The 27,787-nt window shown below is 39.6% G+C and overlaps 1 protein-coding gene across 1 annotated transcript in view; it reads left to right on the top strand.

The window, feature by feature from the left end:
- The window catches only part of LOC102952335 (sulfotransferase 1C1), a 49,949-nt gene that overhangs the window by 7,257 nt on the left and 14,905 nt on the right, over window positions 1-27,787 (top strand). The window contains exons 2-3 of the mRNA XM_007097761.3: window positions 13,682-13,866; window positions 16,076-16,204. Of these exons, the coding sequence (XP_007097823.1) occupies window positions 13,695-13,866; window positions 16,076-16,204 (301 nt within the window). The 5' untranslated portion in view covers window positions 13,682-13,694. The remainder of the gene's footprint in view (window positions 1-13,681; window positions 13,867-16,075; window positions 16,205-27,787) is intronic.

Genomic DNA, 27,787 nt, shown 5'->3' with positions numbered 1-27,787 from the left:
GGAAGAGTAAGTAGTGAGGGAGAGGTAAGTAAGAAAGGCCAAAATGGTGGAGGTGAGACCTAGAGAATGACGGGGGCGTGGGGGTGGGAGCTTTGGTTTTATGATGGAAAGTGGAGGCTGTAGAGTTGTTGGTAGAGTCAAAAGTTGAAAGCCCCAAATGGTTGGTGACCTGTATTAGGGGAGAGGCATCCACCTTGTGGTTAAATACAGCCTCTGGTATGGTCATTTGTATGTGCTGAAATGGGAGTAATCTTAACTGTGACTGGTTCATAAAATGGAAATAAGTCCAGTATGGGTACAGCACAGGCATGGTGGAGAGGAAGATGATAGTAGATGAAAAGGGATTTCCATCATGGACCAGATTCTCTCTTCCTTGAAGCTGTCTTTGGAATCACTGGTAGAATCATATTTCTCTACATTTGGAAAAAATGCCGTTTTTTAAATATCTCATACTTCTACCCGAACCTAGAACAATTTCTAAAAGAACCCAGGCAAAACATACATCCCATTTAGGAAGAAGAGGTAGCACCAACAGGTATGGCGGGCAACACCTGCCAAAGTTGGCTTCACTGGCCTGTCAGGATTTTCTACCATTAGAGTCACTTCTTAAAGTTATGACTATGTCTCCATGGCCCTATTAAAGCCATCCTGTCAGACTGGTAACCTGTTAATTTTGTTTTGTTTTGGTTTGTTTTTTTTTCAACTTTTTTTTTTTTATTTATTTTTGGGACAGAGAGAGACAGAGCATGAACGGGGGAGGGGCAGAGAGAGAGGGAGACACAGAATCGGAAACAGGCTCCAGGCTCCGAGCCATCAGCCCAGAGCCCGACGCGGGGCTCGAACTCACGGACCGCGAGATCGTGACCTGGCTGAAGTCGGACGCTGAACCGATTGCGCCACCCAGGCGCCCCTGTTAATTTTGTTTTTAAATAGCATCTACGAATCTACAAATGCTAAAGAAAATATGTGTAGTGGCTCTGGGTGTGCATGAAACAGACTACATATCTCTGAAGAATCAAGTTTACTTGAACATTCTGGGTGGAGACAAAATATTGTTATATGAAACATTAATAGCTATATCACAAGGAAGAATGGAAAACTCATTTTAATTTTTTATACGAATTTATTTTCTTTTTTTTTATTTTTTTAATATATGAAATTTACTGTCAAATTGCTTTCCATACAACACCCAGTGCTCATCCCAAAAGGTGCCCTCCTCAATACCCATCACCCACCCTACCCTCCCTCCCACCGCCCATCAACCCTCAGTTTGTTCTCGGTTTTTAACAGTCTCTTATGCTTTGGCTCTCTCCCACTCTAACCTCTTTTTTTTTTTTCCTTCCCCTCCCCCATGGGTTTCTGTTACGTTTCTCAGGAGCCACATAAGAGTGAAACCATATGGTATCTGTCTTTCTCTGTATGGCTTATTTCACTTAACATCACACTCTCCAGTTCCATCCACGTTGCTACAAAAGGCGATATTTCATTTTTTCTCATTGCCACGTAGTATTCCATTGTGTATATAAACCACAATTTCTTTATCCACTCATCAGTTGATGGACATTTAGGCTCTTTCCATAATTTGGCTATTGTTGAGAGTGCTGCTATAAACATTGGGGTACAAGTGCCCCTATGCATCAGTACTCCTGTATCCCTTGGATAAATTCCTAGCAGTGCTATTGCTGGGTCATAGGGTAGGTCTATTTTTAATTTTCTGAGGAACCTCCACACTGCTTTCCAGAGCGGCTGCACTAATTTGCATTCCCACCAACAGTGTAAGAGGGTTCCCGTTTCTCCACATCCTCTACAGCATCTATAGTCTCCTGATTTCTTCATTTTGGCCACTCTGACTGGCGTGAGGTGATATCTGAGTGTGGTTTTGATTTGTATTTCCCTGATAAGGAGCGACGTTGAACATCTTTTCATGTGCCTGTTGGCCATCCGGATGTCTTCTTTAGAGAAGTGTCTATTCATGTTTTCTGCCCATTTCTTCACTGGGTTATTTGTTTTTCGGGTGTGGAGTTTGATGAGCTCTTTATAGATTTTGGATACTAGCCCTTTGTCCGATATGTCATTTGCAAATATCTTTTCCCATTCCGTTGGTTGCCTTTTAGTTTTGTTGGTTGTTTCCTTTGCTGTGCAGAAGCTTTTTATCTTCATAAGGTCCCAGTAATTCACTTTTGCTTTTAATTCCCTTGCCTTTGGGGATGTGTCAAGTAAGAGATTGCTACGGCTGAGGTCAGAGAGGTCTTTTCCTGCTTTCTCCTCTAAGGTTTTGATGGTTTCCTGTCTCACATTCAGGTCCTTTATCCATTTTGAGTTTATTTTTGTGAATGGTGTGAGAAAGTGGTCTAGTTTCAACCTTCTGCATGTTGCTGTCCAGTTCTCCCAGCACCATTTGTTAAAGAGACTGTCTTTTTTCCATTGGATGTTCTTTCCTGCTTTGTCAAAGATGAGTTGGCCATACGTTTGTGGGTCTAGTTCTGGGGTTTCTATTCTATTCCATTGGTCTATGTGTCTGTTTTTATGCCAATACCATGCTGTCTTGAGGATGACAGCTTTGTAGTAGAGGCTAAAGTCTGGGATTGTGATGCCTCCTGCTTTGGTCTTCTTCTTCAAAATTACTTTGGCTATTCGGGGCCTTTTGTGGTTCCATATGAATTTTAGGATTGCTTGTTCTAGTTTCGAGAAGAATGCTGGTGCAATTTTGATTGGGATTGCATTGAATGTGTAGATAGCTTTGGGTAGTATTGACATTTTGACAATATTTATTCTTCCAATCCATGAGCAGGGAATGTCTTTCCATTTCTTTATATCTTCTTCAATTTCCTTCATAAGCTTTCTATAGCTTTCAGCATACAGATCTTTTACATCTTTGGTTAGATTTATTCCTAGGTATTTTATGCTTCTTGGTGCAATTGTGAATGGGATCAGTTTCTTTATTTGTCTTTCTGTTGCTTCATTGTTAGTGTATAAGAATGCAACTGATTTCTGTACATTGATTTTGTATCCTGCAACTTTGCTGAATTCATGTATCAGTTCTAGCAGACTTTTGGTGGAGTCTATCGGATTTTCCATGTATAATATCATGTCATCTGCAAAAAGCGAAAGCTTGACTTCATCTTTGCCAATTTTGATGCCTTTGATTTCCTTTTGTTGTCTGATTGCTGATGCTAGAACTTCCAGCACTATGTTAAACAACAGCGGTGAGAGTGGGCATCCTTGTCGTGTTCCTGATCTCAGGGAAAAAGCTCTCAGTTTTTCCCCATTGAGGATGATGTTAGCTGTGGGTTTTTCATAAATGGCATTTATGATCTTTAAGTATGTTCCTTCTATCCCGACTTTCTCAAGGGTTTTTATTAAGAAAGGGTGCTGGATTTTGTCAAAGGCCTTTTCTGCATCGATTGACAGGATCATATGGTTCTTCTCTCTTTTTTTTTTGTTAATGTGATATATCACGTTGATCGATTTGCGAATGTTGAACCAGCCCTGCATCCCAGGAATGAATCCCACTTGATCATGGTGAATAATTCTTTTTATATGCTGTTGAATTCGATTTGCTAGTATCTTATTGAGAATTTTTGCATCCATATTCATCAGGGATATTGGCCTGTAGTTCTCTTTTTTTACTGGGTCTCTGTCTGGTTTAGGAATCAAAGTAATACTGGCTTCATAGAATGAGTCTAGAAGTTTTCCTTCCCTTTCTATTTCTTGGAATAGCTTGAGAAGGATAGGTATTATCTCTGCTTTAAAATCTGGTAGAACTCCCCTGGGAAGCCATCTGGTCCTGGACTCTTATTTGTTGGGAGATTTTTGATGACTGATTCAATTTCTTCGCTGGTTATGAGTCTGTTCAAGCTTTCTATTTCCTCCTGATTGAGTTTTGGAAGAGTGTGGGTGTTTAGGAATTTGTCCATTTCTTCCAGGTTGTCCAATTTGTTGGCATATAATTTTTCATAGTATTCCGTGATAATTGTTTGTATCTCTGAGGGATTGGTTGTAATAATTCCATTTTCATTCATGATTTTATCTATTTGGGCCATCTCCCTTTTCTTTTTGAGAAGCCTGGCTAGAGGTTTGTCAATTTTGTTTATTTTTTCAAAAAACCAACTCTTGGTTTCGTTGATCTGCTCTACAGTTTTTTTAGATTCTATATTGTTTATTTCTGCTCTGATCTTTATGATTTCTCTTCTTCTGCTGGGTTTAGGCTGCCTTTGCTGTTCTGCTTCTATTTCCTTTAGGTGTGCTGTTAGATTTTGTATTTGGGATTTTTCTTGTTTCTTGAGAGAGGCCTGGATTGCAATGTATTTTCCTCTCAGGACTGCCTTTGCTGCGTCCCAAAGCGTTGGATTCTTGTATTTTCATTTTCATTTGTTTCCATATATTTTTTAATTTCTTCTCTAATTGCCTGGTTGGCCCACTCATTCGTTAGTAGGGTGTTCTTTAACCTTCATGCTTTTGGAGGTTTTCCAGACTTTTTCCTGTGGTTGATTTCAAGCTTCATAGCATTGTGGTCTGAAAGTATGCATGGTATAATTTCAATTCTTGTAAACTTATGAAGGGCTGTTTTGTGACCCAGTATATGATCTATCTTGGAGAATGTTCCATGTGCACTCGAGAAGAAAGTATATTCTGTTGCTTTGGGATGCAGAGTTCTAAATATATCTGTCAAGTCCGTCTGATCCAATGTATCATTCAGGGCCCTTGTTTCTTTATTGACTGTGCGTCTAGATGATCTATCCATTTCTGTAAGTGGGGTGTTAAAGTCCCCTGCAATGACCACATTCTTATCAATAAGGTTGCTTATGTTTATGAGTAATTGTTTTATATATCTGGGGGCTCCGGTATTCGGCGCATAGACATTTATAATTGTTAGCTCTTCCTGATGGATAGACCCTGTGATTATTATATAATGCCCTTCTTCATCTCTTGTGACAGCCTTTAATTTAAAGTCTAGTTTGTCTGATATAAGTATGGCTACTCCAGCTTTCTTTTCGCTTCCAGTAGCATGATAAATAGTTCTCCATCCCCTCACTCTCAATCTAAAGGTGTCCTCAGATCTAAAATGAGTCTCTTGTAGACAGCAAATAGATGGGTCTTGTTTTTTTATCCATTCTGATACCCTATGTCTTTTGGTTGGCGCATTTAATCCATTTACATTCAGTGTTATTATAGAAAGATACGGGTTTAGAGTCATTGTGATGTCTGTATGTTTTATGCTTGTAGTGATGTCTCTGGTGCTTTGTCTCACAGGATCCCCCTTAGGATCTCTTGTAGGGCTGGCTTAGTGGTGACAAATTCCTTCAGTTTTTGTTTGTTTGGGAAGACCTTTATCTCTCCTTCTATTCTAAATGACAGACTTGCTGGATAAAGGATTCTTGGCTGCATATTTTTTCTGTTTAGCACACTGAAGATATCGTGCCAAGCCTTTCTGGCCTGCCAAGTTTCAAAAGAGAGATCAGTCACGAGTCTTATAGGTCTCCCTTTATATGTGAGGGCACGTTTATCCCTTGCTGCTTTCAGAATTTTCTCTTTATCCTTGTATTTTGCCAGTTTCACTATGATATGTCGTGCAGAAGATCGATTCAAGTTACGTCTGAAGGGAGTTCTCTGTGCCTCTTGGATTTCAATGCCTTTTTCCTTCCCCAGTTCAGGGAAGTTCTCAGCTATAATTTCTTCAAGTACCCCTTCAGCACCTTTCCCTCTCTCTTCCTCCTCTGGGATACCAATTATGCGTATATTATTTCTTTTTAGTGTATCACTTAGTTCTCTAATTTTTCCCTCATACTCCTGGATTTTTTTATCTCTCTTTCTCTCAGCTTCCTCTTTTTCCATAACTTTATCTTCTAGTTCACCTATTCTCTCCTCTGCCTCTTCAATCCGAGCCATCGTGGATTCCATTTTGTTTTGCATTTCATTTAAAGTGCTTTTCAGTTCCTCGTGACTGTTCCTTAGTCCCTTGATCTCTGTGGCAAGAGATTCTCTGCTGTCCTCTATACTGTTTTCAAGCCCAGTGATTAATTTTATGACTATTATTCTAAATTCACTTTCTGTTATATTATTTAAATCCTTTTGATCAGTTCATTAGCTGTTGTTATTTCCTGGAGATTCTTCTGAGGGGAATTCTTCCGTTTGGTCATTTTGGATAGTCCCTGGAGTGGTGAGGACCTGCAGGGCACTTCCCCTGTGCTGTGGTGTATAACTGGAGTTGGTGGGCGGGGCCGCAGTCCAACCTGATGTCTGCCCCCAGCCCACCGCTGGGGCCACAGTCAGACTGGTGTGTGCCTTCTCTTCCCCTCTCCTAGGTGTGGGATTCACTGTGGGGTGGCGTGGCCCATCTGGGCTACTTGCACACTGCCAGGCTTGTGGTGCTAGGGATCTGGCGTATTAGCTGGGTTGGGTAGGCAAGGTGCACGGGGGTAGGAGGGGCAGGCTTAGCTCGCTTCTCCTTAGGTGATCCACTTCAGGAGGGGCCCTGTGGCAGCGGGAGGGAGTCAGATCCGCTGCCGGAGGTTTGGCTCTGCAGAAGCACAGAGTTGGGTGTTTGCGCGCTGAGCGATCAAGTTCCCTGGCAGGAACTGGTTCTCTTTGGGATTTTGGCTGGGGGATGGGCGGGGGAGATGGCGCTGGCGAGTGCCTTTGTTCCCCGCCAAGCTGAGCTCTGCCGTCTGGGGGCTCAGCAGCTCTCCCTCCCTTTGTCATCCAGCCTTCCCGCTTTCTGAGCAGAGCTGTTAACTTATGACCTCCCAGATGCTAAGTTGCGCTTGATGTGGGAACACAGTCCGTCAGTCCCCTCCACTTTTGCCAGCCAGACTCAGGCTCTGCTTGGCCAGTGAGCCGCCCCTCCGCCCCGGCTCCCTCCCGCCAGTCCGTGGAGCGCGCACCGCCTCGCCACCCCTACTACCCTCTTCCGTGGGCCTCTCGTCTGCGCTTGGCTCTGGAGACTCCGTTCTGCTAATCCTCTGGCGGTTTTCTGGGTTATTTAGGCAGGTGTGGGTGGAATCTAAGTGATCAGCAGGATTTGCGGTGAGCCCAGCCGTCCTCCTACGCCGCCATCTTCCTCCAATCTTTCAAGAATTTATTTTCTAAAGTGATTTTAGGTTCACAGAAAAATTGAGAGGATTGTATAGAGATTCTTTGTATATCCCCTCCCAGTGTATGCCTAGCTTCCGCATCATGGATATTTCCCACCAAAGACTGAATTCCAGTTCAAGATTACAATGTAGGAAGATCCTGAACTCAACCTCCTCTCACAAACTCACTGAGTCTATAGCCACATATGGAACAATTTCCTGAATAAAAAACCTAAAGGCTGACTGAGCAACAGCTATGGATTGGGCAAATGGGAAGACCACATTGAAGTAGGTAGAGAGACTGGGAGAAAATCTCACCAAAAATCCTACGTTTGGTGCTGCAACTCACAGCTGGGAGGAAAATCAAAACCCACAGTTTCTCCCTGAAGAGCCCACATCGAGCACCCCAACTTTTAAGGTATACACCTGAGAAATGGGTCTCTAAAACATCTAACTTTGAAAACCAAGGAAGCTCATGTCCCAAGACCCCTAAGACTATATATAGCAAACCGAGAAACAGCTCTTAAGGGGCTCATGTGCTCAGACTCCCTGCCCCAGGGCTCAACACAGAGGCAGCTGACCACTCCCAGACTTAAAGTGAAGGAGGCTCACCTGTTTAATGACACCAAATAGCAAGTGATGGTGAGGATTGTGCACTGTTGATGGGAAGGTAAATTGGTGCAGCCATTATGAAAACAGTATGGAAATTTCTCACAAAATTAAAAATCCATCTACTATATGATCCAACAATTCTACTTTTGTGTATTTAATGAAGAACATGAAAACACTAATTAAAAAAAAATACATGCACCCCCAATGTCACTGCAGCATTATTTACAATAGCCAAGATATGGAAACAACCTAAGTGTTCTTCAATGAATAAATTGACAAGGGATTTGTGGTGTACATATACAATGGAATATTATTCAGCCATTAAAAAAAGGGGGGGTGCCTGGGCAACTCAGTAGGTTTAACGTCTGACTTTGGCTCAGGTCAAGATCTAATGGTTCATGAGTTCGAGTCCCACATCGGGCTCACTGCTGTCAGTGTGGAGCCTGCTTCAGATCCTATGTCCCCCCTCTCTGCCCTTCCCCCTCTCACACACATGTGCCCACACATATGTGTTGTCTCTCTCTCTCCCTCTGTGTCAAAAATAATAAACATTAAAAACAAAACATAAACAAAAAAAGAATAAGGGGCACCTGTCTGGCTTAGTTGGTAGAGCGTTTGAAGTTCACGAGGTTAGGAGTTCAAGCCCCACATTGGGTGTAGAGATTACTTAAAAAAATAATGAAATATTGCCATTTGCAACCATATGGATGGACCTCAAAGGCATTATTCTAACTGAAATAAATCTGACAGAGAAAGACAAATACTGTATGATCTCTCTTCTATGTGAAATCCAGAAAAAAATATACATGTATTTTTTAAAGTAAGCTCATAGATACAGAAAACAGATTGGTGGTTGTCAGAGGTGAGGAGAGGTGAGGAGAAAGTGTTATGAGAAATGGGTGAACTGTTTTGGTTACATAAAATAAATTTTTAAAAAATATCCTCCCCCAAAAAAGAAATAAAATAAAACAGCTATTTTAAAAATACTCCATATCCTCAAAAAGGTAGAGGAAAGTGTGATCATGGTGGCAGAGATATGTAAGATATATAAAAGACCCAATTAAACTTCCAGAGATGAAAAAAAGAAACAACATCAAATATGGACAACACTATGAACAGGATAAGCAACAGACTGGACAGTGCTAAAGAAAAGATTAGTAAACTTGGAGGTGTAACAAAATAGAAATTATTCAAAATGAAACACAGAAGATTAGGGGAAAAATAGAATGAAGCATCATTAAACTATGGGACATTGTGGGGGTGCCTGAGTGGCTCAGTCGGTTAAGCATCTGACTTCGGCTCAGGTCATGATCTCACAGCTCATGAGTTCAAGCCCCGCATCAGGCTCTGTGCTGACAGCACAGAGCCTGGAGCCTTTTTCAGATTCTGTGTCTCCCTACCTCTCTGCCCTTCCCCCACTCACACTCTGTCACTCCTTCAAAAATAAATAAACATTTAAAAATAAAAATAAAAAAACTGTGGGACATTGTGCAGTCTAACAAATGTGTAGTGTGAGTCTCAAAATGGGAGGAGAAAGATGAGGAATGGAATAAACTTGAAGTAATAACCAAAATTTTCATAATTGGATGAAAAGTATAAACTCACAGATCCAAGAAGCCCAAATAAATCTCAAGCAAAAGAAACATGAGGTAAAACACATGAATGCACAATAAAATGAAATTGTTGAGGGCCAGAAACAAAAAGAACATATTAAGAGCCATCCAAGAAACAAGATGCAGTACAGAGAAACAGAGATGAGCCAGAGTACATGGAACAACATCCTGAAAGTACTGAAAGACAAAAACATGCACCTACAATTCCAGACCCAGCAAAAAGCTTCCAAAAATGAAGTCAAAATAAAAACACTTGTTGACATAGAAAAGCTGAGAGAATTACCAGCAGACCAGTCGAAGAAATGGAGAAACAGAAAACGAAGTTCTTCTGGTAAACGATAACCGGTCAGAAATGTAGGTCTCCACAAAGAATGAGGAGCACTAGAAATGGTAAATATGTGGGTAAATATAAAAGGCATTTCTCATAATTTAAAAAATATTTAAAATAAAGATGTCTGTTGAAAGCAAAAGATAACAACAAGGTATTGTAGGGTCTATAATGTACGTGGAGGTAAATATGAATGGCAACCAAGCACAAAGGCTGAGTGGAAACAAAAAGAAGTATGTGCTATTACCATCTTTATACTATATATGAATTAGTATAATGTTACATAGGGTAGAATGTGATGAATTAAAACATGTATACTGTGAACTCCAGAGCAATCATTTAAAAACAAAAACAACTATATATCACTAATAAGCAGATAAAGAAGATAAAATAAAATTATAAAAAGTATTCTAATTAATCCAAAAGAGGGTAGGACAAGAAAAACAGCAAAGAACAGATGAGACAAATAGAAAACACATAGAAAAGTGGTACATTTAAACTCAACCATATCAATAATCACAGCAAATGAAAATGATCTAAACACACAATTTAAAGGCATAAATAGTCAAAGGCAAGCATTAACCTAACACCAAAACCAGATGAAGACATTTCAATTAAAGAATAACAACTAGTCTACACACCAATATTCCTTGCAAACATGGATTCAAATATTCTACCAAATCCAACCCAACAATTGACAAAAATGGTAATATGTCATGACCAAGTAGGATTTATCCCAAGGATGCAAAGTTGGTTTAACATTTGAAAATCAAACAATGTAGTTCACAATTTTTTATAGACTTAAAAAGAAAAATTTGTGTAATGGTCTCAGTAAATGCAGAATAATAATTTGACAAAATTCTATATCCATTTATGCTAAAACTCTCATCAAACTAGGAATAGAAGGGAACTTCATTTAACTAATAAAGGGCATTACAGAAAACCTATAGCTAATGTCATACTTGAAGACGAAAGATGGAATGCTTTACTCCCAAAATTGGAACAAGACCAGGGGGTTTGTTTTTACCACTTCTGTTCAACATTTTACTAGAAGTCATAGCTAATGCAATAAGGCAATGGGAAGAAAACAAGTAATATTGTTTTTCTGAAGGAACCAATAAGGAACCCTGTAGAACTAATTAAGTGAATTTAGCAGGATTGCAGAGTACAGATCAATACATAAAAATCAATTGTATTTCCATTTACCAGGAACAATCAGAAATTGAATTTTTTAAAATACCACTCATGAATAACACTAAAAAATTTTTTTGAAAAATCCCCCACCAGAGTGTCACATTTGTTACTATTGATGAACCTGCATCAGTACGTCATAATCATCCCAAATTCATAGTTTACATTAGGTTTCTCTCTTGGTGCTGTCTTATCTATGGGTTTGGACAAATGTATAATGACATGTGTCCATCATTATAGTATTATACAGAGTATCTAAAGACAGTCTCTGCTGCACTTATTCTTCCCTCCCTCCCCCCAACCCCTGGCAACCACTGATCTTTTTGCTGTCTCCATGGTTTTACCTTTTCCAGAATGGCAGGTGGTTGTAATCATACAGTATAAAGTCTTTTCAGATTGACTTCTTTCACTTAGTAGTATGCACTTAAGTTTCTGCCATGTCTTTTCATGGCTTAATAGCTCACATCTTTTTAGTTATGAACAATATTCCACTGCAACTCATTTAATCATTAAGACAAAATAAAGTTCTCCAAAATTGTTTCATTTGCTTCAGTATGCTTTAGGGTACACTTCCACCTGTCTCTCCTCCTCCACCCCCAATATTCATCTCCTCTGACTTTAGGGACATTAATTCCTGGAAAAGTACAGTAATTGCTGCTTTAGAAGTGGAGAGCAGTGTCCTAAAAAGGTGGTTGTCACACTTGTTCTAGGCATCCCAGAGCCCTTTCTTCAAAACAAAATGTATCTGGAAACCCAAAATAGAAGATAGGTAAATGCAAACCTGCCCCATCCAAATGGAAGAACAAGACCCAGAGCCCATCTGCTGGAGAACCACAAGCTCCCAGGCCTCCCCTGCAGTCACAAAGGCATCCCAAGTGATCCAGAAGCATCTATTGCTGCCTGAAAATAGCTAGGAGAGGGATGGAGGAGGGACAGACCAGTTGGAATGACAGACCTGGATGTGGTGTGCCATGCCTGCATGAAGACCCCCAAGGTAGAGAACAGGTGAAGGGAAATGCCACAGTCAAGCTCTGTCAAGAGAGCAATTGCATATTCTGCTTGATCACTTTAAATTTTAGGATTGAGGGAAGAGATCTCAGGAAGCAAAAACCTCCTTGTGAATGGAGTGGTCATGATTTTATCTGACTTTCAGCTAAAGAAAATGTTAAATTAGATATGCAGTTAAGTCAGAGGCAACTTGGAGTTATAGCCTGATCCCCTCATGCTACAGATGAGAAAGCAAAACTGAGAATTAAGATTAAAACAGTAGATCACAGAATATCAAGGGCATATGTGTAAATGTTTTCCACTTACAAAGGCTTCTTCAACCTAGTTAATAAGATTCCACTAAATATTTTAAATTACATTTATTCTTTTTAAGTTCTTTTGTTGTCTGACAATAACAAAATAGGAAGAAATCCTAATTACTTCATTAAATCTCACAAATCTAGCAAAATTAAGCTTTGAATTGACTCTTAAATTCTCTTAAACATTTCTCGTAAACAAAGTAAAATTGCCTAAACTTTCAGCCTAAAATCCCAAGTCTAAACATTAAAATAATAAGATATTAACTTCTTTTTTTAATTTTTTTAACATTTTATTTATTTGTGTGAGAGAGAGAGAGAGAGAGAGAGAGAGAGTGCAAGCAGAGAGACAGGAAGACGCAGAATCCAAAGCAGGCTCAAGGCTCTGAGCTGTCAGCACAGAGCCCAACACGGGGCTCGAACTCACAAACTGTGAGATCATGACCCGAGCCAAAGTTGGGCACTTAACCGACTAGGCCACCCAGACACCCCAATAACATTTTAACTTCTAATTGCAAGGCTTATCTGTTGGATATTCCAGTATGTCAAAGTTTCTTCTACATAATAAGTGCTTACTAAGTGTGCCAAGATTATTCTTAAACTTAAAACTAGTAATGCTGTGGTTTGATTTAGTGTGCTACATTTCTATAATAGATGTAGGATTTCAAGAAACTGAAATAAGTTATCTGCAAAGGGAACAGCTGTGGCATCCCAAGCCAGTGGGGGTTACTCCCCCAAGCAAACTGAGGTTACCTTCTCAGCTGGCAAATGTTGCTCTTCAGCCAGAGATTTGGGGCAGGGAGTGATACCTGGAGCTGTAGACCTGCAGGGAGACTTTCGTGTAATGCAGACCTGACACACTGAGATCCCTTTCTGCCCCACCCGCTCTATGACTCTGGTCAGATCTAGAGCTGTCTAGGTCAGACGTGATTTCACCGACCCAATTAGCCCAAGTGCTGATTCTGTTCTTGCCCTCTCTTGTTGCTCAAACTTGACAAGGGCCTGTGAACCCAGTGGCCTTCTGCCCTGGTCCCCTCTTGTCACTCAGGCCTCAGACAAGCCATCTCTGATGAGCTCCTTGAAACCCATGCAGTCTAGCTGATTTCCCAGTGTGCTTTCCTCTAAAATATGTTCCTGTCTTCACCATCCTGATGCTCTAAAACAAAGCTATTGAAAATGCTTTCTGGCTCCACCATGACTTCTCTTACTTAAGTTAACATTAAGCATAGTAATGAATGCCCACCATGTCTCTCCTTTCTTTCTTTCTTTTTTTTACGTTTATTTTACTTTTGAGAGAGAGAGTACATGTGGGTAGGGGCAGAGAGAGAGGGAGACACAGAATCTGAAGCAGGCTCCAGGCTCTGAGCTGTCAGCACAGAGCCCGATGGGGGCTCAAACTCACAGACCGAGAGGTTATGAACTGAGCCAAAGTCAGACCCTTAACTGACTGAGGCACCCAAGTGCCCTTCTCCTAACTTTCTCAGAGAATATTTTCTTGACAGGAATGACTGTTCTAAGCAGACACAAGCACACTTTTCTTTTATGCATCTGTCTCATAAGTCTATGTAGAAAGATGTCCCTGGAGGAAATGAAAGATCTTCAGCTGGGGGAAAAATACATACAACCAGAAACCAAGGAAGTGAATGGAATCCTTGTGACCAAGACGATGAGTGAAAATTGGGACAACATCTGGAATTTCCAAGCAAGACCTGATGATCTCCTCATTGCATCCTATGCCAAGGCAGGTAGGTTTGCAAAACTGGAAGTGGGGAGGCCAGCTATAGAGGAGCAGGGGCCTCCTGATTTTAAAAAATGCAGATTTTCTCCAGGCCTGGCCCCAGGAAAAATGAAACCAGACTTGTTTCTGGGCTCCAATCCCCTAGGATCCAAGGTTCTCCTGTTTTCTTAGGTCTCTGATGGAGAAAGAGATTGCCAGAATCCCAAATCTTCAAAGGACTGAATGAATTATTTAAAAGCAGAGTCTGAGAAATTGCACAGAAGTTATGACAGTCATCTTGCCAACCCAGCCACTCCTGGTTCCCATCCACGAGGAAATCCTGGAGTGACAGCACCCCTTGCCCATAAAAAACATCTCTTAGTGGGGGACACTGATGTGGAAATGAGGGCTTTCACCCCAATATGAAATGTTCTGATAGTACTGGGTCCAAACCCCAAGCACAGTGGGAAGAATCTGGAGGAGGGGAGATGATACTTACCAGGACCTCATAAAATGAAGAGGAGGTTGTGACAAAAGTGAAGGTCTGAAAAGGCAAGTGTTCCCAGGCTTGTACAGGGGTGGAAGAATCCTAACTGGGGAAGCTCCAGGAATGACTGATGATCCCCCTGCATTACCTGTGCTTATAATGTCAAGTGACGGAGTGAGGCATGGAAGTTGAAGCTGTAGCCAGTTTGGGAAAGTCTCAGTGACCATTTGACTCACCAAGAGGGACTCTAGGTATTCATAACCAGAAAGAACTCAGAAAATAGTCTGGTCACTACAGTTCTTCAAACCTTCATTAGACTGTTCCTGTCCTCTCTGGCTGGGAATTCCCTCCTTAACCTCACTCTGTTCTCATGATTAAGCATTACTTAAACTAGAGAAGGGTCTTCCTGTCATCAGGGTTCAGTTGTTTCAAGAATCTCCTTCTCTGTCTGATTTGCACAGGACATTTCTCCTGCCCAGAACTGAATTTGAATTTGCATTGCACCTCAGAGCAGAAATGTTTTTCAGCTCACCTTTGAAATTATGCAGTCAGTCCCAAAGCCCCTCATAAGACAGTCCCCAAGTCTCCAGCCTTATTCCCTCACCTTCCCTACCACCTCCTACCCACTGTGAGCCTGCTTATACTTCCCAGTGAGGAAATGTGACTCTATCTTGCTCCTGAGGCTCCCTGCCTGGGATGCCCTGGCTTCTTAATGTGAATGGACCTTCAGTCCTGCTTGACTCTACACTCCAAAGCCATCTCAGCTGAGACTTACTGACCTCTTCCACAGCAAGTTGGATCTTCTCCTCTGTAGACCAGTCCTCTAGCCCTTTGCACATCCTTTCTGGCTTTTACTATATACTGTTCATCTTCTAGTTATCTGTGTATATGTCATATGTATCAGTAAGGAGCAGGTTTTGCTAAAAGCCAGAAAGACACAAATACTTCTTATGTAAAGAGGAAAATGGGTATCTGATGGACAATGAGCACAGTCTGCCTCTTTGCCTATCTCTATGTCTATGTCCACTCCTCTTCTGTGTCTATTTGGATTCAATTTGGCCAGAAGTGTCAAAAACCCAAAATAACACAAAAGAAAAAGCAGTCTGGAGAATTAGTAGTCAGTTATGAAATGGTGGCTGCCTTGATCATCAAAGACCTGGGCTTTTTCTAACTTTCTGCTGCACCATCTCCAGGTGTAGCTTTTGGTTTTATTGTCCAATCTGACTCCTGGAGCTCTAGCTATCACATGCGCATTCCAAAAAGCAGCAAGAAGGTAAGAAGGGAGGAGTAAGGCCATGTCCCTTCCCTTTAAAGACAACTTCCCAAAATGACATGGCCACATCATGCAAGAAAAATATTACCTTTGAGGCAAGTAGCTATATGCCCAGCTAAAAATTAAGGATCTATTAACTTGAGAAAGAAAGGAAGAATGGATATAAGCTAGGCAAAAAGCAGTCATTGTCCTATCTTATCACCTCCAAAAAGATTGTAAATGTCATAGGACAGGGAGGGTGGCTAATTCATCTCTGTATGTCCCTACATTCACTTGATTCAGTATTCATTCACTCAGACTACATTTACCAGGTGCAAAGCCCTATGCAAGGCACTGGGAATTAAAGAGAATAAGGTAAGTAAGCTGATTCTGTTTAACACTCAGCAAATGTAAATTTTACTGAATACATAAATAATCAAGGAAATGAATTGAACTGTGAAGTGAGTGGATGGAACTGACAATCAGTATTGCCTCTAGGTACAACCTGGACACAGGAGATTGTGGACATGATCCAAAATGACGGAGATGTGCAGAAGTGCCAACGGGCCAACACCTTTGACCGGCATCCTTTCATTGAGTGGACTCTACCCCCACCCTTCAACTCAGGTAAGTGCCCAAATAAGGCCTATGATGTTGTAGCTAAGACCCATGACTACTGTGTTAGGTGAGTTTGCATCCGAGAATAGAATTATTTCTACAATCAACCTTCTGGAAAATATTTCAAGGTTACTGGGGAAAAGGTTACAATCAAAGTACTCACTTCAATTGAGAAATAATACTCTTAAATTCTTCTTCTAAAATATATGATTGGGGAGGAGCCAAGATGGCAGAACAGCATGGAAGTTTTATTTTGCACCTCGTGTCCATGAAATACAGCCAGATCAATACTAAACCATCCTGAACACCTAGAAAACTTATTTGAGAATTAACACAACAATCTGCACAACCTGAACCAGAGAACTCAGCAGGTATATGGTGTGGAGAGGTGAACTGGGGAGAGAGAAGCCATGGAGAGCAGGGAGCTGTTTTTGCTTGAGGAGAGAGGACAGAAATGGGGGGAGAGTACAGGAAAGGCACCCCCCCCAAGCAGCTGGAGAGAAAGTGGAAAAGTGGAAACAGCTGCAGGAACTGAACTAAAAAGGGAGAAAGGAGAAAGGAGAGGGTTTAAATTCCATTGAGACTCTATAAACAGGGGGAGTGCAGAGTCTGAAACTCTGCAGCTCAATACCTGGCAGTGCTTTGGTGGGAAGGGCAAATTCCCAGGAGCAGAGTGAGGTCTGGGGATCATCAGGCCACATGAGGAAAGGTGGTTCTCCTGCTGGAAGGACATTTGGAAGAGGCTGTGTGGCCACCTGGTCCCAGCAGACCCTAGAGAACAACCACATTTGCTGCTGCTGGAACAAGGTCATTAAGGGTGAAGCCTGGTGCCAGATGTGTGTTGTGACTTTCCATAATCCCTGAAATGCTGCTGCTACATGATCATGTGAACTTTTTCTGGGGAAGGCTGACACCCAGCGCCAGTCTCTGGGCACTGGCAGCAGCTCGGTCCCACAAACGTTCCTGGGTGCAGCCAGCATCCGGCCATTGCTTGGTGAGACCCTCCTCCAGAGGGTCAAAGCTGCAGTCCCTCAGAAGCAAGGGGTCAGGAAACACAGCCACATCTGAGATAGAACTCAGGAGAGAGGTGCCACATGGCAACCTGATGGCGTGGTCACAGACAGTGTAAAAGCAGGCAGTAGATGGAAGCCAGAGACAAAGGATGGGTGCACAATTGCTGATTGGGGAGAACAGAGTTCTGATACTAGAGACTAGGTAGCTGGGTGGCATCATTTTCACCCCTCCCGTGCATGCGTGTACACATCTACAAGTGCCACAACAATCCACCCCAGTAAGCTAAGCAGCACCACCTACTGGAGAATGGAACCATTACACTAAGCCTAGCCCAAATGGGCCAATCTCGCTCTTCAGGAACACCACAACTCTCTCTGCCTGCTTAGTTTATGGACTATAAAGTGCTTCATAGTTTGACATCTAGGAGAAAATGATGTAATTTCAGTCGTATTTCAGTCGTTCACTGGTCCATCTATTCAATTTTCTTTTTTTTCCTTTTTCCTTTCCTTTCTTTTTCTTGTAAACAGAAAGAGAAAAAAATTATTTTTATTTTCCAGTTTTATTAAAAATATTTTTCTTTAACTTTTTTCTACTATATTTTTTTTACTTTTTTGTAAAATTTTTCAAATTCTATTCCATCATTTCATTTTATTATATTTCATTCTACTCATTTTTTCAAATTTTCAAATGTTTTTCTTTTTTTTCCCCCTCTCTTTTCTCTAATCTATCAAGCTTCTTTCAACAACCAGACCAAAACACACCTAGGGCCTAACATCATTTATTTGATTTGTGTGTCTGTGTGTGTGTGTGTGTGTGTGTGTTGTTTTTAATTTTTTAACTAAAAAAAATTTTTACCTTATTAATTCCTTTTCTTCCTTCAAAACGATGAAACGAGGGAATTCACCCCAAAAGAAAGAGCAGGAAGAAATGACAGCCAGGAACTTAATCAACACAGATACAAGCAAGATGTCTGAACCAGAATTTAGAATCACGATAATAAGAATACTAGCTGGGGTCAAAAATAGATTAGAATCCCTTTCTATGGAGATAAAAGAAGTAAAAGCTAGTCAAGATGAAATAAAATGCTATAACTGAGGTGCAATGTCGAATGGATGCCACGGTGGCAAGAAGGGGTAAGGCAGAACAGTGAATCAGTGATATAGAGGACAAACATGGAGAATAATGAAGCAGAAAAAAAGAGGGAGACTAAGGCAAAAGGTCACGATTTAAGAATTAGAGAAATCAGTGACTCATTAAAAACTATGATTCTGAATCATAGTCCCAGAAGATGAAGAGACAGAAAAAGGGGTAGAAGGTTATGTGAGCAAATCATAGCAAACAAAACTTTTCAAAAAAAAAGAAAAACTTTCCTAACCTGGGAAAGACACAGACATCAAAATCCAGGAAGCACAGAGGACTCCCATAAGATTCAAAAAGAATGAAATCCATTTGCAACTAAATGGATGGAACTAGAGGGTATAATGCTAAGCGAAATTAGTCAGTCAGAGAAAGATAAATATCATATGACTTCACTAATGTGAGGACTTTAAGATACAAAACAGATAAACATAAGGGAAGGGAAGCAAAAATAATATAAAAACAGGGAGGGGGACAAAACATAAGAGACTCTTAAATGTGGAGAACAAACAGAGGGTTACCAGATGGGAGGGGGATTGGGCTAAATGGGTAAAGGGCATTAAAGAATCTACTCCTGAGATCATTGATGCACTATATGCTAACTAACTTGGATGTAAATTTTTAAAAAGAAATTAAAAAAAAAGAAATTTTGTTAACAGAAAATCTAAAAATAAAATAAAATAAAATAAAATAAAATAAAATAAAATATGCAATTGGGTAACATCAGACAGCTTACTTCCTACTGGTGATTGGGAATTCAAGAGTGATCATTAATGTATAACACAGAGAAGGCAGGGTGAGGACTCCTAGCATCCAGTGATTAAGAACCATATTCCAGGGCACCTGGGTGGCTCAGTCGGTTGAGTGTCCGACTTCAGCTCAGGTCATGATCTCGTGGTCTGTGAGTTCGAGCCCCGCGTCGGGCTCTGTGCTGACAGCTCAGAGCCTGGAGCCTGTTTCAGATTCTGTGTCTCCCTCTCTCTCTGCCCCTCCCCCCACTCATGCCCTGTCTCTCTCTCTCTGTCAAAAATAAATAAACATTAAAAAAAAAAAAAAGAACCATATTCCTCTGTGATTGTGCTCCTTTGGCATAGAGGATTATCTTCAAATATATTTCATCTATAACCAGTCAACCACAGAATCCAACAAAATTATATATAGCATCATTATCATTAACAAACAATTACACTTCACACCAAAGATACTAAGAAACAGCACACATACACAGATATCAAATGTAGGATTTAAGAAACAAAACAGATGAACATAGGGGAAGGGAAAAAAAGAAAGGGAAACAAACCATATGAGACTCAACCATAGAGAACAAACTGAGGGTTGATGGAGGTGAGGTGGGTGGGAGATGGGCTAAATGGGTGATGGATATTAAAGAGGGCACTTGCTGTGTTGAGCACTGGGTGTTATATGTAAGTGATGAATCACTAAATTCCACTCCAGAAACCATTATTACTCTATATGTTAACTAACTAGAATGTAAGTAAAAGTTTGAAAAAAAACCACAAAATTAAACTTACAAATTAAAAAAAAAAAAAAGGAAACAGCACACAGTCACAGACAGCACCCTTGAAGAGCTTGAAATCAGTTAAGAATAAAGGACATGTTTTTATAAAGTAAATAGTGGCAAATACTAGCTTTTGTAATAGATGACAACCCGATGATGAAAAGCCATAGACTTTGGAATCAAATAATCCAGCTTCAAATGTTTATCTGGGTGACATTGAGCAAATTATTAACTCTCAAGCCCAAATTATTTTTTTATTTTTAAAATAATACCTATTGAAAACCCATTATTGATTGGGTCAACTATTCTAGCACCATTAGTTGAAAAAAATATATCTTTTTTTCCCATTGAATAACCTTGGCCTCTTTTCCAAAATCAACTAACCATATATGTATAGGTATATTCTAGATTTTCTATTCTGTTCCTCTCCATTTTGTGTCTATCTCTATGCCAACACTACACCTTCTGCTTGCTGTAGCTTTATAAGCTTTGAAATTAGGTATTATTAATTCAGATTTCTTCTTTTTCAAAGTTGCTTTAGCTATTTTAGGATCTTTGTAAATTCTAGAATCAGGCTGTTAGTTTCTAGGAAAAAAATATCTTCCAATATTTGTTTGGGATTGTATTGAATCTATTGATCTGTTTGGGAAGAAGTATTACCCTAACAAAATCAGGATTTCTGATCTGGGAATGTGGTTCATCTCAATTATTTAGGCTTTGTTTAATTTCCCTTGCTGGTGTCTGGTACCTTCTATCACTTATGTCTGGCACATCTTCAATCAAATTTAACCCTAAAAATGTTTATTTAATGCTATTATAAATGGCATTTTTCTATTTTAATCTTTATTTGTTGCTGGTATACTGAAATATAATTGCTATTTGTATTGGACCTTGTATCCTGCATCCTAGCTTATTGACTCTAGTAACTTTTTTGTATATTCTGTTGGGTTTTCTACATGAACCATCATGTGTTCTGTGAATAATGAATATTTTTCTTCTTCCTTTCCAGTCTGGATATCTGTTATTTTCTTGTCCTTGCTTTATTGCATTCCCTGGAACCTCCAGTGCAATGTCAAACAGAAATCATGAAAACAAACATCCTTGTCTTCTTCCTGATCTTAAGGGAAAAGCATCCAGGTCCTACCATCAAGTATGATGCTAGCTAAAGCTTTTTTGTAGATATTCTTTATCAGGGCAAAGAAGCTCCCTTCAATTCTTTATTTTCTCAGAGTCTTTAATCATAAATCACTGTTGAATTTTGTCAGTGTTCTTTGAGCTGGGGATTTAATCCATTCATTTTCAGCCATTCTCTGTTTATGACTATACATTTTTTCTCGATTGCTATTTTAAATATATTTGGTTTTGATATGTAGTGTTTTCTTTACATTTCATTTTACCACATTTTTCAGAATTCCTGTAATTTTACACCAGAGGCACTTAGTAGAAGTTTTTAATTTCCGGATGGAAGGGTGTTTTTTTTGGGGGGGGGGGGGCTTTGTATTTAATTACTAGTTTTATTGCACTTGTGATCAAGAGTGTTGTTTGTAGTATTCCACCTTTTTGAAAATTATTCATTTGTACTATATTATCAATTTTTATAAATATTCTGTGTGCACTTGAGAAAATACATTCTCTATTATCCACATCTAATATATTCTGTATGTTGCTTAAATCTTATATATGCTTTTTCTTTTTGTCCACTTGACTTGTCATGTACTAAGAATTAAACATCCTATTATTAGTGTATTTCTATTTTTCCTTACATCTACTGTGGTTTCTGTTTTATATAAGTGGTTATTCTGTTATATGGTACATAAATATTCGTGATTTTCTATTGTATTATTATAATGGAGACTTTAGCATTATAAAGTTCTTTTTTTTTAAGTTTATTTATTTATGCTGAGACAGAGAGAGAGCACATACAAGTACATGCACAAGGAAGGGCAGAGAGAATTCCAAGGAGGCTCTGCACTGTTAACACAGAGCTTGATGCAGGGCTCAATCCCATGAACCATGAGATCATGACCTAAGCCAAAATTAAGAGTCAGACCCTTAACTGACCAAGCCACCCAGGCACCTCCAGAGTTCCTTTCTTCTCTTATATAATGCTTTTGGGGTTGAATACTACTTTATCTGATAATATCATAATCCTTGCTTTTTTGTAGTTTCCATTTGCATTTTGTATATCTATCTACCCTTTTATTTTTACTCTTTCTTGTGTTTTAGGTGTGTCTTCTATGCTTCATATGATTGGGTTTTCTCTTATGAGCCAATTTGAACCTATTTTTATTCACTTAAGTAATCTCTGTATCCAACATGGGGCTCAAACTCACAACCCCAAGATCAAGAGTCATGTGCTCTTCCAACTGAGCCAGCCAAGCACCCCTTGAATCATCTATTTATAATAGATGATTTAATCCCACTCACATTTATTGATATGACTGATATGTTTGTTCACAATTATGTCATATATCATATGTCATATGTCAAACTAACATGAGTTTACTCCTTAGTGAGTCACAGATAAAAACCACACCAGGTAGAGCTGTCACACAAAGGAAACTTTATTTGCAGCAAATAAGGAGATCATGGGGAATAATTTCCAAAGCCATGACTCTCACAACAAGGGTAAATGTGTTCATTTTATTTAGGGTTAGGATAAATATTCAGAAAGGGGAGTTTTGTCATGTATGTTAAGGGGGAGGCATAACGTCATGCATGCGCCTTAAGGAACCATGCCTATACATACATTGCATGTTATGTTACTGAGGCCTGTGCTCCTCCTTGGGTGGAGATTTTAATATTATAATGAAGTAAAGGTAACTGTTGGTCACTCCACAGGTCACTCCATGGTCCATCTGCACAGATGTGAGTTGAGTGTTGAGCTCAAACTGGTCTGGGTGGTCTGGGCCAGTTGGAGCTCATCATCAGGGCAGTCATTATTGCTTGAGGGATAGTTTTGGTTTCCATCACAGGATGCCATGACCATTGGGTCTTTTGCCCGAGTTAAGAGATAAGCTGAAAAGAAGAGCTTGACGGAAAATGTGAGACAAATGTTGGTGGTTAACAAGCAGGTGGGTAAGATCAGGTCTTGGTGTCTAGCTAGTGACAATATTGTCATGTGCAATAAGAAATATTTAGTTTCTTTCCCTATTTGTTATATCCTTTTTGTTTTTCTTTTTTTTTTTTAAAAATGTGTGGGAGTTTTTATTTTTTTAAGTTTTTTATTTTAATTCCAATTATAGTAAACATACAGTGTTATATTAGTTCAGGTATACAATACAGTGATTCAACAATTCTATATGTTACTCTGTGCTCATCACAATAAGTGTATTTATAATCTCTTTCACCTATTTGACCCATCTCCTCATCTAGTTCCCCTCTGGTAACCATCCGTTTGTTCTCCATAGTTAAGAGTCTTTTCTTGATTTGTCTCTCTCTTTTTTTTTTAATTTTTCTTCTGTTCATCTGTTTTGTTTCCTAAATTCCACATATGAGTGAAATTATATGGTATTTGTCTTTCTCTGGCTGACTTATTTCACTTAGCATAATACACTCTAGCTCCATCCATGTCATTACCTCATCGCAAATGGCAAGAATTCATTATTTTCTATGGCTCAGTAATATTGCATCTTCTTTATCCATTCATCTATTGATGGACACTTGGCTTCTTCCATATTTTGGCTATTGTAAATACTGATGTAATAAATATAGGGGTCCATATATCCTTTCGAATTAATGTTTTTATATTCTTTGGGTAAATGCCCAGTACTGTGATTACTATATTGTAGAGTAGCTCTGTTTTTAATTTTTTGAGGAAGCTCTATAGTGTTTTCCACAGTGATTGCACCAGTTTGTATTCCCACCAACAGTGCAAAAGGGTTCCTTTTTCTCCACATCCTCACCAACACTTGTTATTTCTTGTGTTTTTGATTTTAGCTATTCTGACAGGTGTGAGGTGATATCTCATATTTTTTTAAAATATATACATATATTTTTTAAGTTTATTTTTGAGAGAGAGAGAGAAAGAGACAGGGAGAGCATGAAAAGGGGGCAGAGAGAGATTGGGAGACACAGAATACAAAGCAGGCTCCAGGCTCTGAGCTATGAAGGTTTCAAGCCCATGAACTGCAAGATCATGACCTGAGCCAAAGTCCAACACTCAATCGACTGAACCGCTCAGGCACCCATTATTGTAGTTTTGATTTGCATTTCCCTGACGATGAGTGATGTTGAACATCTTTTCATGTGTCTGTTGGCCATCTGTAAGTCTTCCTGGAGAAATGTCTATTCATGTCTTCTGCCCAGTTTAGTGGCAAAACTTCCCACTTTAGTGGCAAGTGCCCTTGGTTTTTGTGGCATTGAATTATATATGTTCTTTATATATTTTAGATACTAACCCTTTATCAGATATATAATTTGCAAATATCTTCTCCCATTAAGTAAGGTGTCTTTTTAGTTTTGCTAATTGTTTCCTTTTCTGAGCAGAAGATTTTTATTTTGATGTGGTTCCAATAGTTTATTTTTGCTTTTATTTCCTTTGTTTCAGGAGTAATGTCTAGAAAAATGTTGCTATGGCCAATGTCAGAGAAATTACTGCCTGTGCTCTCTTCTAGGATGTTTATGGTTTCAGGTCTCACATTTAGGTCTTTCACCCATTTTTTAACTTTTATTTATTTTTGAGAAAGAGAACACAAACAGGGGAGGAACAGAGAGAGAGGAGGACAGAGGATCTGAAGGAGCTGACAGCAGCGAGCCTGATGTGGAGCTCAAACTCACAAACTGCAAGATCATAACCTAAGCTGAAGTCAAATGCTCAACTGACTGAGTCACCCAAGTGCTTTTTTCATCCAGTTTGAAGTGTATTTGTGTATGGTGTAAGAAAGTGATCCAGCTTCATTCTTCTGCATGTAGCTGTCCAAATTTCCCAACACTACTTGTTGAAGAATGAGTCTTTTTCCCATTGGATATTCTTTCCTGCTTGTTGAAGATTAACTGATCACATAATTTTGGGTTTGTTTCTGGGCTTTCTATCCTGGTCTATTGCTCTATGTGTCTATGTTTGTGTCAGTACCATAGTGTTTTGATTGCTACAACTTTGTAGTATAACTTGGAGTCCAGAATTGTGATACCTCCAGCTTTGTTTTTCTTCTTCAAGATTGTTCTATTTGGGGTCTTTTGTGGTTTTATACAAATTTTAGGATTATTTGTTGGAATAAGTGCTGTTGGTATTTTGATAGGGATTGCATTAAATGTGTAGATTACTTTGGGTAGTATGAACATTTTAACAATATTTGTTCTTCCAATCCATGAGCATGGAATGTCTTTCCATTTTTTGTGTGTCATCTTCAATTTATGTCATCAATGTTTTATAGTTTTCAGAGTACAGATCTTTCACTTCCTTGGATAACTGTATTCCTAGGTATATTATTATTTTTGATGCAATTATAAATGGGGTCACTTTCTCAATTCCTCTTTCTGGTGCTTAGTTATTATTGTATACAAATGCAATAGATTTCTGTACATTAATTTTGTATCCTGTGACTCTGATGAATTTATTTATCAGTTCTAATAGTTTCTTGGTGGAGTTTTTAGGGTTTTTTTATATATAGTATCATGTCATCTGCAAATAGTTAAAGGTTTACTTCTTCCTTACCAATTTGGATGGCTTTGTGTGGGAGTTTTTCATTTTTTTTTCTTTAGGAAATTCTTAAGTTTTTTCTAGCAATTGGTTGCTTATGTATTATTATCACCTTTTATAAGTACTTAATCCTCTTTTTTCTTACTTAAGCTTTTACTACCTGATCTGCCAGTTTCAAAGGAATTTTTTATTCCCCCTGTTACTTATACAACCACCAGTAATCCTACTCTAAATTTTAAGTTGCATTCTTTCTACTTTATTAGAGCCTATAAGGTTTACATATTGTTCTTCCACCTATCCCTTCATCCCTTTTAAGTTTTAGTTCTAGTATTAAATAATGTGAAATTCTCACTATCAATCCTTGTACTAATGTTTTCCTTTTGGTTAAATCAAACTTACCCTAGTGAATTGTTCAGGAAAATACATATATATTGTATTCTGTGTGTGTTCTTGAATGTTTTAAACTGTTTTCTATAGTGTTGATACTTGAAGCACAGCTTGCCTGGATATATCTTTCATTCACACTTTCTTTCCTTAAGTTTCTTGAAAATGTTCTACTGTTTACTTGCTTTGTATGCTGTTTTTGATAGTCTGATGCCAGTTTAATTCTCTTGACTTTATGAATCATTTCATCTTTTACCTGGAGTAAGAATTGTTTTCTTTATCTTAAAATATAATAATTTTAGTTTGGTATGTTTCAGAGTTGATCAATAATAATCAACTTTTTATGATATGCATGGTTAAGAAAGTGTTGCAGAGAAGTGTTATATTTTGGCTAGCGTGGTTAAGAATACATTGTTTGGGGGGCGCCTGGGTGGCTCAGTCGGTTAGGCATCTGACTTCAGCCCAGGTCATGATCTCGCAGTTTGTGAGTTCGAGCCCCGCGTCGGGCTCTGTGCTGACCGCTTGGAGCCTGGAGCCTGCTTCAGATTCTGTGTCTCCCTCTCTCTCTGCCCCTCCCCCGCTCATGCTCACACTCTCTCTGTCAAAAATAAATAAACAAAAAAAAATTGTTTAAAAAAAAAAAGAATACATTGTTTGGCTTGCCACAAAGGTAAAATGATGTCTACCACCACCAGGCAGTCAACAGAGGTTTTGCAATTGTTTTGATGGAGGCAAGTTTCTCCAGAGAAGCAGATAGCTCTTTCAGAAAAGTAGAATCTATGAGGTCTTCAGGTTCCATCAAGTGGAGGCATTTTTACAAATGGAGGCCTCTGTGCTGACAGTTACCACAGTCATTTCCTTCCTGGGGCAGAGGTGATCTCAGGGTGGGAATCCCAAGGTCAAGTAAGGTTGAAGTACATTGTCTCTCATCTTTCCCTTGGGTTGTGGCATTGCTGTCTGTAAGGCAGTCACAACTCTAATGGCAGCAAGAGCTCTTGGGCTGGGGCAGTGTTATCTGAGGCATTGCTGTGCTTGGGGATGGTGAGGCCAGGAGAGGGTGGTTTCCCAGGTGAAGATCCATGAAGGGTAGAAGTGGCTGCTGGTGTTAAATACCAAGTACATGTCCTAGAGGCCTGGCTCGGGGTGGGACTACAAGTGTGGACTCTAGTACTAGATGGGCAGACCTCATTGGGCTCCATTAGATCATCAGGGTGCACTTTGCAAAGGAGCATGCAATATCCATGACTGAACTTTGTGGGGACCACATCCATAATGCATATAGATTCTGGATACATTGATAGGCTCACAGTAGGGATATTTTGTGGATGGCAGATGTACAATCCAGAGATAACCCCATGAAAACTATGATAGGGTGGTTAGAGCACAAACCTGCCAGCCAAGATGGGTCTGATTTGGTTATGACAGTAGGGCCATTTGGCCTGGGGTAAATATAATTTGAGGCATGGTGTAAGGATGGAATGACTCTTTTAAGCATCACTTCCATTGGCACCATTTAATATAGAAGAGATGAACTCTGGGTCAGAATTTGTGCCTGCTGAATTGACCCCTGCTACATAGAGCCTGCAACACTTGGTGCTCAGCCATCGTTCAGTACAGTTGTATACCTGGCTAATTTTGTTCCAGCTCATCTCCTGAGATAGAGTTAGGCTGGAGGGATCTACCAACAACCCTATTATCCAAGGTAGCCACAGTAAAAGAGAGCATTTGCATTTGACTAGCTTGTGGGGTGTCCTTCAGGGAAAGCAATCTGGATAGCAACAAAAGGAGGAGCATGTTTGCTTAGGAGCAAGAGGTCATTTACCTCTTCATCTAAGGTGGGGTAGAGACCTGGCCTGCATCCACTGAGACCCACCATTGGATTCTATGGTTCTTTTGG

Source organism: Panthera tigris, chromosome A3 (genome assembly GCF_018350195.1).
Source record: "Panthera tigris isolate Pti1 chromosome A3, P.tigris_Pti1_mat1.1, whole genome shotgun sequence".
NCBI lineage: Eukaryota > Metazoa > Chordata > Mammalia > Carnivora > Felidae > Panthera > Panthera tigris.
The sequence above is the reverse complement of the archived record's forward strand: the minus strand, read 5'-3'. Positions and strand labels throughout refer to the sequence as shown.